Genomic DNA, 12,920 nt, shown 5'->3' with positions numbered 1-12,920 from the left:
ACATCATATTTAAACTGATATGGCTAAATTGGTTATGCCACCTGGATGAATTCAATATTGATAACCTTCAGGTTTATACCATGACGTGTGCAATTATCAATAAAATTCAAGTTTATTATTATATGGGTTTTTATATTAATAAACTTCTATTTTATTGTTGCATACTTTTATTTAAGTAGTACAAACTGAAGAATAAAACGAGTAATTTTTTACATACATATTACCCCGCTACATATTTATCAACATCCATATGGTGAATATCTCTTTCAAGAAGAAAATTATACCATTATGGTCATGGTCAAAATCATTATAGGAAAGTTATGTTGCTTCTATTACTTTTGCCTTGTAATAATTACATTGCCATAATATTTTGGCATAATCACAATAGGTACGTGATCAATGATAATTCATGCCATAATAATGAAATTATTTTCTTATTTCATCTCAAACCTCCTTCTAGAGGTGAGTGTGGTATATTCACTACCACTAGCACGTTCATATTCTTCCAAGAATGAATATGTGTTCATAAATCAGATGTTATCACATTCACATCATGAATGGACTATAATCATCTACATGTGCTCTATAAAATCTCATGTCAAATCGATGACAAATATTACTTTCACATAGTGACAGATTATTTTGAGAATCCTTATTATTCTCATTACCAGAATAGACGATTATAATTTCGTCTATTACCACGTCCACATCCATTAATACCTTCACGGTAATAATTTTGTCTTCTTTCAGACTTATCATATACTGCTATCATATTCTCTTAAGGGAATGAGAATGAAGAAAATTCAATTGGACGGATTTTCACTTCTTTGCCCACAATCATACATGAATTTGATCATGACAAGGCATAGAAATTTTACCACTTTGGGTGGTTATAATTTCTTTCAAACTCCATTAGAGTTGTAATCAAAATTTATTGTTTTTGCTTGTATTTAAAATCAAATTATAGAAATTCAAGAATTTAAAAGAGAATAATAAAGTAAAATACTTACCTTAAATCCAGAATTTAATCATGAAGGAAGTTCATGGAACAATTGACAATCATCATGCTCAATCCCAGGGCTTCTACTCAATTGGTTAGAGTCTCGCGCTGATAATGTGTAATAAAATAATAAAATAAGAAGAACGATATTGCAAAGAAAGAGAGTAATTCTTATTGAATTCTAGGATGAATTACAATGGAATAGAACACTCTATTTATAGGGAAAATGTGACTTAGTCACCAAGTAACAAACCCTAAAATCTTTCTAAAATTTAGACATTCACCATAAATAAAATACTATATAACAATTCTTATATAATTGTTTTCACTTAATTATAGTTAATCAGAATATATTTTAATTTTATTAATAAATTTTTTAATTATAATAAAGTTATATAGTTTATTAAGAATACTCGATATAGCTAAGTTTTCTCTACTAAATTAATATCCGAAAAAAATACCCTTTTACCTACTCAATGCTTGTACTGTAGTAAATTTAATTAATTAAATTCAAGCCTCTAAATTATGTCTACCCCATATGGTTATTGTACAATAGCCTCATAATCTCCTTGCAAGCCAAAATCGTAATAGAACAGTTAATTTGGGATGGTGCGAGTGTAATATTGTATCTCATGTTAATTATATGGCTCTAACTTATTTCTACCTCATACAATAGTGTTTATTTTTTGGCCTGAATAAACATGCCCACTTATTATGTGTCACGGGGATAATTATATATAAGATCAAACAAGAAAATCTCTTCATTGTACCTCACAAATACCAAAAGTTCTCAACTTCTTTATAGTTTTAAGTTTGTGATATTACGTGAATAATTTTTTAAGAAAAAGGTTTTGAAAAAGTAATTTTTCGTATTTAATTGGCATTAACTATTCTTGCTTATAGACATTAGTTAATTTTTCTGTAGCTATCTTAACTTTTAAGTTTTGTACGTTATTATCATTCTTATTAATACTCAAACTTTTTTTATGAAAACATTATCTGATTTGTTAAAATGTTATTAATGTTATAAATAGAGTTTTATTTAAGGTGAATATCTATATTTTAGAGAGACTTTAGGGTTTGTTATTTGATGACTAAGTCACTCTTTCCCTATAAATAGAGAGGTCCTATTTCATTGTAATTGATCCCAAAAATCAACAAGAATTCTCCCTCTCTTCTTTTTTATGTAATACTCTCCTTCTTTTATTATTTCATAACACGTTATCAGTACGAGTCTCTAACCAATTGAGTATAAGCTTTGGGATTGAACATAATGATTGTCAATTGTTCCATGAACTTCCTTCATGATTAAACTCTGGATTTAAGGTAAGTATTTTTCTTTATTTTTCTCTTTTAAATTCTTGACATTCTATAATTTGATTTTAAATACAAGTAAAGACGATAAATTTTGATTGTAACTCTAATGGAGTTTGAAAGAAATTATAATCACCCAAAGTGGTAAAATTTCTATGCCTTGCCATGATCAAATTTATGTATGATTGTGGGTAAAGAATTGAAAACTCGTCCCATTGAATTTACTTCATTCCCATTTCCTTAAGAGAATGTGATAGCAATATATGATACGTCTGAAAAAAGACAAAATTATTACCGTGAAGATATCAATGGATGTGAACGTGATAATAGACGAAATTATAATTGTCTCATTGTGGTAATGAGATCAATAAGGATTCTCAAAATAATCCTTCACTTTGTGAATGTAATATTTGTCATTGATTTGACATGTGATTTTGTAAAGCATATATATAGAGGATTATGGTCCATTCATGATGTGAATGTGACACCATGTGATTTATGAATACATTTTCATTCTTGGAAGAATATGAACGTGTTAGCGGTAGTGAATATACCACACTCATCTCTAGAATGAGGTTTGAGATGAAATAAGAAAATAATTTCATAATTATGGTATGGATGGTCATTGATCACGTACCTATTGTGATTAGCCAAAATATTATGGCAATGTGATTATTACATGGCAAACGTAATAGAAGCAACATATCTTGCCTATAATGATTTTGACCATGACCATAATGGTATAACTTTCTCCTTAAAAGAGATATTCACCGTATGGATGTTGATGAATATGTAGTAGTACCAAATTAATTGAGACCTTTGAAAGAGCCAATTATTACTATTTTGGAGGAATAAAATTGATTATCAATAAGATATTGTGTTGTAGTAAGTCTCAAAGAAACTTAATTGAATTTCTAAAGTATTCGCGAAAGCGATTGGTTATATTGAGACTATAAATAAAAGAAAGATTTAATATCTTCTATTACTACAACTTGTAGCGGGATAATATGTTGTGAAAAGTTACCCGGTTTACTCTTCAGTTTGTACTACATAAATAAAAGAATACCACAATAGAGTGGACGTTTATTGATATAAAAACTCATATCATAACAAACTTGAAGTTTATTTATAATTGCACACGTCATGGTGTAAACCTGAAGTTTATCAAAATTGATAATTTATCCAGTTGGCATAATTGATTTAGCCATATTAATTTAAGTATGATATGCAAAAAAAATAAAAGAGAATTCACAAGAGTAAATATTAAAGAACTAGAAAGTTCTTTACGAATTCTCTTACGTTGCTTGTTCTTATTAATTAATAGGCCAACTAAAATTGGGATTGAATCCCATGAATGCTGGAAATATCAAAGGCGAATATGGGCTCATTCAACTGCCATTTATACCACATAAGATGCATCTATGAGATGATTACACATGCGATTATTATTAACCCACAACCTGATATTTGCGAGGTAACTTGCTCAATAATTTAACTTAGAGCATAATTTCCAGATTCCTATTCAATACAGTTCATCTTGATAAGTTGGTTTACATCACAGTTGATTTAGCAAAATAACTTATTGAGTGCCTCCACTTAATAGTTAAATTATTGCTTATGAGAACAAAAGTTATCTATATCAGTATGATATAGGTTATATACGAAAGTATATTACATTCTCCTTTCACAAGTGGTTCGGGGTCATAAACCAAATAATTTCATCTTATTATTATTGATGTGCGGTGTATATTTTGATTTACACCATAACGCACAAAGATGGATTTCCAAAGTTGAGGAAGCAAGTTAGTTTTTCTAACATGAGGGGGAGACATGATAAACAATTGAGAAAAAGTTACGTGGAATGAATTATCATATGTACATCTAGATCCTCGAATAAAACAATATGAACTTGAAGTTCATAAAAAGATAATTCATCTGCAATATATTGCAAAGCATGCTAGACGCATTTGCTGACCCAAAGAAAGTAATTATATTCTCACTGCAAATGCTCCTATTAGAATGAGTCCTAAAAGTACAAAATTTATGGTACGCTTAAAGCGTATAAACAAATCGGTTTCAAATGAAATTTTTGATAAAGAAGAGGTCTAGAAGAGTACATGATATAACATTTCATAAAACCTAAGAGAGGTTCAAGTAGCTAAATGAATGAAAAGGTCTCTATGTTATGTCTTTATGAAAAAATATTAGAACCGATATAAAATGTTCGTCGACGACATCTATTATAGAGCTAAGTATAGATGAGGACCTCAAGTCTATCTAATACAGACACAAAAATATTGGCCAAATAGAAGAGAAACAATTCAAATAGAATTGGTTTCATATGAAAGACATGTAGTTTTGAACATGTAGTTCAAATACTTGAAAGTATAAAGTCAATGTCAGTTTTCGATATCTTATTTGTCTAGCATGACATGAAAACTTGATATACATCTAATTAAAGTCTATTATATGACTTATATGACTTAGCTTATATAACACTTAGAAGGATTTAAATCGCTTGAAGCGTATACAATTCTTGGTCCTGAAGTATCATATTCTAAGTGCTATTTGCGCATATATTGATCTTGCTATAACTATAAGCATGATAACGTGATAGCGAGGATTTTCAAGGTGCAACATATTCATTAGAGTTAATATGGTTATTTTATTCATCAAATCTATACCGACGTCAACCTTTAAGAAACTAGTGCACAAGATTAGAATGCGAAGGCTCAAAGATGTGAATTGATACTCTCGTCAGGGGGAGTTAATACGCGCTGTGCTCTTTTTCCCTTACAAGGTTTTGTTCCACTGGGTTTTCCTTGCAAGGTTTTTAACGAGGCAACCAAAATGCGTATTTCTAAACATGTGCACTCTTTTCATTTTCTAGAAATTTTTTCCACTGAATTTTATTTTAATTAAATTTTTAACGAGGCACATTATCCGTTAAATAGACATTCAAGGGGAGTGTTATAAATAGAGTTTTATTTAAGGTGAATATCTATATTTTAGAGAGATTTTAGGGTTTGTTACTTGGCGGCTAAGTCACTCTTCCCTATAAATAGAGGGTCCTATTCCATTGTAATTGATCCTAAAAATCAATAAGAATTCTCTCTCCCTACTTTTTTTTTGTAATACTCTTCTTCTTTTATTATTTCGTAACAATTAATTAATTTTTAGTAATATATATATATATATAGTTTCACTCACCAATCAAATTCCTTAAAATCATAAAAAATTAACCTTTTTAGGAGAACGTTTTAATAAATTCCCCCAAAATCCCCAACTCGCCGCTCCTCTGCCGCCTCTGTAGCTCCCAAACGCCACTTACAATCAGGTAAATTTTCGTCTAATCTGTAAGCACAAATTGCTTCAATACAACTTATAATCGCTCAATTCATACTTCTTTAACGTATTTGACTGATATTATCCTTCTTTCCCATCTTAAGATATAGTTTTGAACTTCATGCTTAGCTCGTCTCATACTAAGTTCAGTTCTGAGCTTTTATAGCTTTGGGGAACTTGGAATCGTTTGAGATTCGTTTCTGCAACGTGGATAATGATTTGTAAATGTCTGTGAAAAATATTTAGTGGAATTTGATTTTAGGCTCGGTCAGGACGGTAATTGATTTCCCATGTATATGACATGAGTATGGATACTTCGTTTTACTCCTTCAAAATACATGACAAAATGACTGATAATTGAGAAAACTGGGTGGTGAGTACTTATTCATACTGATGCTGGATACATACTTGCCCGCGAGTTCATATGACATAGTTTATAATTAACTCCATTATTATTGTTTGAAGTTGTGTCAGATATATATATTCTTACCCTTCTTGTCAATGAAATGTAATGATTCTAGGCTAGCGTCGAGGGAAAAAATGTCATCTGTATAGGGGAAGGGGGAAGTTTTGGTTCACGTTTGGCGAGTTGCTGGTTTGTATATGTGGTCTAATGAGAAGAAATGGTTAATACTGAAGGGAAGAGAAAAGGTAAACTTAAGCATCACACTCTTTGGTATTATATCCGGGGGAAGATCCTATAAGTAGTTTAGAGAAGGCCTAAGTTCATTTCATTGGTTGCTTTAGTAACACATGGTTCTACAAGTATTTGAACAGAATGTACTAGTTGGAGTATAGGCGCCTCTTGGTTCTGTAGTGAAATTTCTGACTTTGTGCTGCTGGGTATCTGATATATAATAGAGAAGCAAACTTTGTATATATTTGTAGTACTTAGTGTTGGATCTTTCGAGTATGTGGGTTCTGTTTGAGGCATTAAGGCTTGAGCTACCATGAAATTGGAAACAATATCCTGGCCTACATTCTCATTTAGGATGTGCATTGCTTGTCATGTTGCAGAAACGGAAAGGAAAAAAGTTTCCTGTACTTTTTTCCAGGTTTCGTGTTGAACTGTTTGTGATGTATTCTTATATAGGAGGAGAAGTAAATTTTGTATGCAACTTATCGAAAAAGTAAATCTTGATATACATGTTTGAACAAATTCTGTTCAGTATGTAGGATGGCCTAGTCTTAATTTATGGGAAAGCGGACAGTTTTGACTTTTGAGTTCCCTTTTACTATAAATTGTGTTAACGCAGAGCTGTGCCTATTTTTGGAGGAGCAGAAAAGGGGAAGTGATATTGTACTTTTAGCAGCTGGGAAATGGTTCTTCATGTTCCTTTAGTTTAAGAACGAAAAGAAAAAAAAAACGAATCTCTTATTTCATTGAGTTACATGATGTCCTCTTGTCTGGGACCTTCAACCTACCCAAGCCCTGCTCCTTCAGGCCTCTTCAGGAACAATTATCCTTCATAGTGGAGGAATATATTCTACTATTTCCTTTTCCTTTATTTGTAATATAAGACCACCTCCCATGGGTTTCGGCCGGTGTGTGAAGGCTAGACCACAAGAAAGGAATTTGGCATCAGTGACGCAAAGAACATGAAACACCTTCTACTCCTTTCAACAATTTTTATGGTGTGTTTGCCATTTTGCATTTATATTATGCAACTTGTTTGACGAAGAATGCCCATTTAGATGGATTCAGTGCTCAAGTGTTTCATCTAAAGGTAGTCATGCACTTACAATATGTCCAAATGCTTGATATCTGTCTTTGTTGAGTGTTTTTATGGGATGTATGCTCGAACATTAACTTTCATAGCACATAATAATCTGGCTTTTTTCTTTTGAATGGTGACACTAAATAATCTGGATTGAGGTGAGGACTGAAATGATGCAGGAACATAGGATATGATGATGGATGCTCAAATGCAAGAAGCATTATCCCCTCCTCAAGTGAAAGCCACACTCCGCCTTGGATCAGAAACATACTCTGTTGAGGTTTGTAAAGGGATTCTTTCTGAGCAATTGATCTCTATGAAAGAGCAAAGCATGACTATACTGAAGGACTACATTACCAAGCATAATGTTCCAAATGAGGTCCCTGATGTACCAGAAGAATTTTCTTCAGAAGATGATGGTGAAATTCCTGAGCAGCCCTCTGTAAAATCCAAGAAGCGCAAGTAAATCTATTTTCTCCGTTTATGCTTATGTCATTGTAGGTTTCCTATTTTTATGATGGCTATTAACGCTCTTACATGGTGAAATTGTAGTTGAAAAAGATGTGGAATTAATTGCCAGTTGCCATAACTTGAGATAAGCGGAACTGTTTTAATAGTTTATGAGAGTGAGATGTGAATGCTTGGGGAACTTATGGACAATATTTCGTTCGAATGGAGTGTAACATAGGCCCTTTTTTTTGTTAGAACTTGTAATATTTTGAAGAATGTATTCTTACTTCATATCTGTCTTTTTAAATGATTGATCAAAAGTGATTACTATGTTATGGTTGTGGACAATTTCCTCATTTCTGACTCTATTTCATCTGTTTCTCCCCTGCTACCAACGTACGAAGACTAAATTGGAGCATGCAATATGTTTCTTTACAACATATTGGATGAAAGAAGACTTAGAAGTTCTACTCAGGCTAGCAGCAAACTATACTGCAACCTTGCAACCTAGCCATAGAGAGCACTTCATACCATTTGGAATTCACTCACAGTCTTTGAAACAACTGATGGATACTCATCAGCATCATATGCAGAATTCACCTGGGTATTCTCATACTTCTCTTCATCATCCCAGATTGCATATGCTTCCTCTCCATGAATAGCGTCATCTCCAATTTTCAGCACCTCTTCCTCCAACCTAAGGGGCACAATCAACTTGATGAACAAGCAGACCAAGCTTGTCATGACAATATTTAAACATACGATAAATCCGATTCCAGCTAGTTGAGCTCCCATTTGCCGTAGCCCAGCTGAAGTCCTGCCCGTCTGCAGACCGTAGGCTAGGCCAATATACCTTTCCCATTCAGGTACAAGGTAAAATAGCCGACAGAGCTTTGGCACAGCGAAAAAACCAGTGAGAATACCTCCTAAAATTCCAGCTAGGGCATGGGTATGAAAGACGGCAAAAGTATCATCGACATGCCTTAGGAACTTGATCTTCTTGTGAAGGACTGTCATTGTGTACCACGGTACACTTCCCGAAGTTAAGCCCATCAGGATGGCCGCCCAACATTGAACAACTCCTGTATTAGGTGAATGTACCAGTTAGTCTAGAATGGAGAAAATCATCTTGGATTCTATCTAGGATTTAAGTTATGTGCATGGATAGCAGGTTATTACTCTATATTCTAGGTTACCATATTCACTATATACTGTCAGTGTACAAAATTAAAACTTATCCGGAGAATGTACCTGCACCAGGAGTGATGCAAACAAGGCCAGTGATCATGCCATTAACAGCTCCGATCACAGAGGGTTTGCCAAAGACAGACATGTCTAGGACTAACCAAGTAAGGAGGCTGGTGGCAGTGCAGACATGTGTATTCAATACGGCTAGCGAGGCGTCGGTGCTGGCGGTATAAGGTGCTCCACCATTGAACCCAGTCCAACCCATCCACAAAAGGCCAGCGCCGGCCAGCATCATCAGAATGTTGTTTGGTGGAAACCTCTCTCTGTCTTTGTCCAGTCTTGGCCCTACCTGTTAAGTGTTGACATTGCCATTGAACGTCCCAAGTCTTGATCAGGATAAAAAGATGATCTCAAAGTAAGATTCTGAATAATTTAGGGAGAGTTGAAACTTTCAAGATTAATATTCCAGCTTAAAGAATGTTTTATAATATGATTTTATGATTATGGATTGATTATAGATTAAACATTTCTGAAACTCGCTTTTTTCTTCTTCAAATCTAGTGCTATTTAGAAAATCTATGTAATAACGAAATGTCCGCTTCAACCGCTGTTTCACCTCAGAATGTTTTATAATATGATTTTATGAAAGGTATATGGATTGATTATAGATTAAACATTTCTGAAACTCGCTTTTTTCTTCTTCAAATCTAGTGCTATTTAGAAAATCTATGTAATAACGAAATGTCCGTTTCAACCGCTGTTTCACCTCCCAAAGAGCAAAGTTGGCTTGATGAGCGCGGATGAGGAAAGAAGAGCTTCCTTCATTCATTACTAAGCCCTTTAATTATTTATATCTATTCAAAGTGTTTTTTTGTGTGGGGGTAGTCTCAATATTATAACCTTAATTTATACAAAAACACATCAACCATAAGTCCAGGGCTTTGGTCCATAAGACCATACCAAGCTAGTGTCGATACTGGTATAATACAATGTCAATAAATATATCCCGACTTTGGTCATCATCCATCTGGAGAAAGTTTATATTCCTGAGATAGAAGAAAATGAGTCTGATCCTATTTCCACCAATTCCAAGTTGTGTTTCTCACTAAGGACCGGTAAAATACTACATCATATACTTACCAAGACCCCAGAAATTTATGAGAAATTTAACTTTTGAATGACGAATAGGAAGGGGGAATTAAGTTCATAGTGTTGCGTTAAATTACTTACCCAATAAGCCGCCGTGAAACCAGCTACACCAGAAGAAAGATGAATAACATATCCTCCTGCAAAATCAATCACTCCTAGCTTGGACAGCCACCCTTCTGGACACCAAATGCTAAATGCCCCAATGGTATACGAAAAAGTATGCCACAAAGGCACGAACAACATCCAAGCTATAAAATTCATCCTCCCAAGAAGCGCCCCAGCGACCAAGATTGGCGTAATCGCCGCGAAAACGAATTGAAAAAACACCATACTTGCTGTAGGAAAGTACCCCAAGAATGCTTGTCCAAGAAGGTACTTCTCGTCCATGGCGACAGCCGGTTTTCCCCAAAAGGCCACAAGCTTGTCACCAAATGACATCCGGTAGCCCCATCCTACCCAACATATGAGAACAGAAGCAAAGGCATAGAGTGCCATGAATGCTGAATTGATTGCCCATTTTTTCTTTACCATCCCACCATAAAGGATGACCAAGCCGGGCACACACTGGAGCCCGACTAAGGTGGCAGCCGTGAGCTGCCACGCGTTGTCACCTTTGTTCATCCATTCTGGACTTGCCTCATCTGTTGATAGATTTGAGGGAAGTTCCATTAGTGATAGTATCTCTTGCAATAGCTAATAGTGATTCAATTACTCGAGAAACAAAGATTCAGATGAGTTTAAATGAAGCAATATGAATTATGAGAGTTCTTATATAGGACCTCAAACCGCTTGGGACTGAGACGTTACTGTTGTAATGGAGCAACAATAAGCAGGAAATTTAAGGGTAAGAGTGTCTATGTTATGCTTAAGAAGGGTTTAACAAGTGTTACTTTTTTTTCTTTGGTTGTTTTTTACAATTGTCACCTATTAGGATTCAGAATATAATTGAGATAGTTACTGTCTAAGAAATTAATGGACAAATGGCTTTTGTTGTTAATTTAACAGGAGTATGTGATTGTGTCATTTCTGAAGAATGTAAGTGATGTCATTGCCGGCTTTGGTAGCTAGTTGGCCTGTTCTTTGAAGTGTTTCAGTACGTATTTTAGAAAAGGAATAGAATGTACTATTGGACGCATTTTCATAATTTCCGAATCATTTTCTTAAAAATACTCATTGCTCAGAAACAAAAAAGTTACTAACTATTTGGTTGAATTCCTTTTAATTTTAAAACCAATAACTAAGTTATACAAAATGATCTGACTTGGGCAAGAGATAATAGAATGCATGGGGCCATGAGACTCTCTAATTATCTTCATTACTGTTCAATTTTTTAAAGCATTCCTTGTTGCTTTTGATTTAGGAGCTATTGCTATATAGCTTTAATTTTTTATTAGTCATAAATTTAACTAAATGTTAGCTAATTAAGTATGAAAATCTCATACAAGTTTCTACCTGATTCTAAGCCATTGGATTGGAGGTTAGCTTCCAAATATCCTTCCCCACTCTTTAGAGGTTGAAACAATTGAATAGGAAATAACTCATGCACGACATTTTAGTATACAAATTTCACGTTGTCAGCAAGCTACCAATAACAAATCAACTTCCAACACATTCAAATATATTCAAAACCTTAAGATTTTGAGAGGGTGCTTTAATTAACTTTTGCAATTCAGACGCATGTATAAAATCTGTCTTTTATGGGATTTTCATTACTTCGTTTCCAATTAAACAATTAACTCTCTTTTTTATGAACTGATGATCATCAATTTCCTGTGTGTGAAAGAGTTAATCATCACATATATCCACTTTGCTCTATCATATTTTATTAATCCTTCAATTCTCTTCCATAAATATAACTTCATGACAAAGGGAATGAATCACATATTTTGGGTTGCAACCGCATTCATAATTTAATTTATAGCCCCTTCTTAGAAATCAACTTCATGAGCCTTCTCCCATTAAAGAAACAAAAGAACAAAATGCGAACTTCTCAATTAGTAAAAAGTTCTAATGAGAAAGTTTTGTTTTCTTTGAAGAAATTGTAGTCCAAAGTAAGTATTATAATATGATTTGAGAAATTTGACGCAGTCCCCTGCCCATTCAGTTAAACATTCATTTTTCCCCTTCTAGTTAAAGTTAAGTCGAATTTACTCCCTATATTTTCGACAATTTTAACTCGAAAACCTAGTAGCTTATTTTGTCAAGCTAATAAATGGAACTCAAAATACAATCTCATTTTGAAAAGAATTAAAAAATTAATGTCCAATTTCATAGTGATAAAATATAGGCTTTGACACTCGTTATCCAAAAGCCACCATTTTTTGGGATGGATCTCGGGAGCTATACAAAATGTATTGTATACGGTACAAATCGACGGTTCGATTTTACGATCATCGAGGCAACTCGGGGATTTTTAGTGTTCGACTCCGAGGGTTCTCGGTGGTCGACTTCGAGGTAGCGTAAATGACGACCGACCTCGAGGCAATGCAAATTAGTGGTCTCGGCGGATCAAGGTGAAGTTCCCAAAGCGCGTACATATAGCTGGCCAAGTCTAGGGGACTAGCCAAAAAAAGCGAATCAAGGCATTAAATGGTTGTACCAGCTCCATATCTTTGTAATTAATACCTTTTGTACTATGTTAGGATTCCCCCTCATATGTAAAGGAGATCCTTGTCATTTTGTAGACACCTATTGCTCAATACTAAATGCACAAGAACATTCTCTCTGCCCTCTAACACATTCTCTTGGTCTCATCA

The 12,920-nt window shown here is 34.0% G+C and overlaps 2 protein-coding genes across 2 annotated transcripts; one reads left to right on the top strand and one right to left on the bottom strand.

Annotated features, from left to right (window-relative positions):
- The first annotated feature begins 5,507 nt into the window (after nt 1-5,507).
- LOC107817049 (uncharacterized) lies at nt 5,508-8,183 on the top strand. The gene is made up of 3 exons (XM_016642822.2): nt 5,508-5,651; nt 7,557-7,839; nt 7,930-8,183. Exons 2-3 carry the CDS (start codon nt 7,568-7,570, stop codon nt 7,931-7,933), a joined length of 276 nt encoding a protein of 91 aa, XP_016498308.1. The 5' UTR covers nt 5,508-5,651; nt 7,557-7,567; the 3' UTR covers nt 7,934-8,183.
- Nucleotides 7,554-11,081, bottom strand: LOC107817048 (ammonium transporter 2 member 4-like). Its single transcript, XM_016642821.2, has 3 exons — nt 10,246-11,081; nt 9,079-9,364; nt 7,554-8,909 (listed from the first exon to the last, which is right to left on the bottom strand). The coding sequence occupies exons 1-3, from the start codon at nt 10,831-10,833 to the stop codon at nt 8,353-8,355; spliced, it is 1,431 nt and encodes a 476-aa protein (XP_016498307.1). The 5' UTR covers nt 10,834-11,081; the 3' UTR covers nt 7,554-8,352.
- Nucleotides 11,082-12,920: the final 1,839 nt, after the last annotated feature.

This window comes from Nicotiana tabacum, chromosome 7, assembly GCF_000715075.1.
Source record: "Nicotiana tabacum cultivar K326 chromosome 7, ASM71507v2, whole genome shotgun sequence".
NCBI lineage: Eukaryota > Viridiplantae > Streptophyta > Magnoliopsida > Solanales > Solanaceae > Nicotiana > Nicotiana tabacum.
Note: the sequence above shows the minus strand (reverse complement) of the source record. Positions and strands in the feature narration are given on the sequence as shown.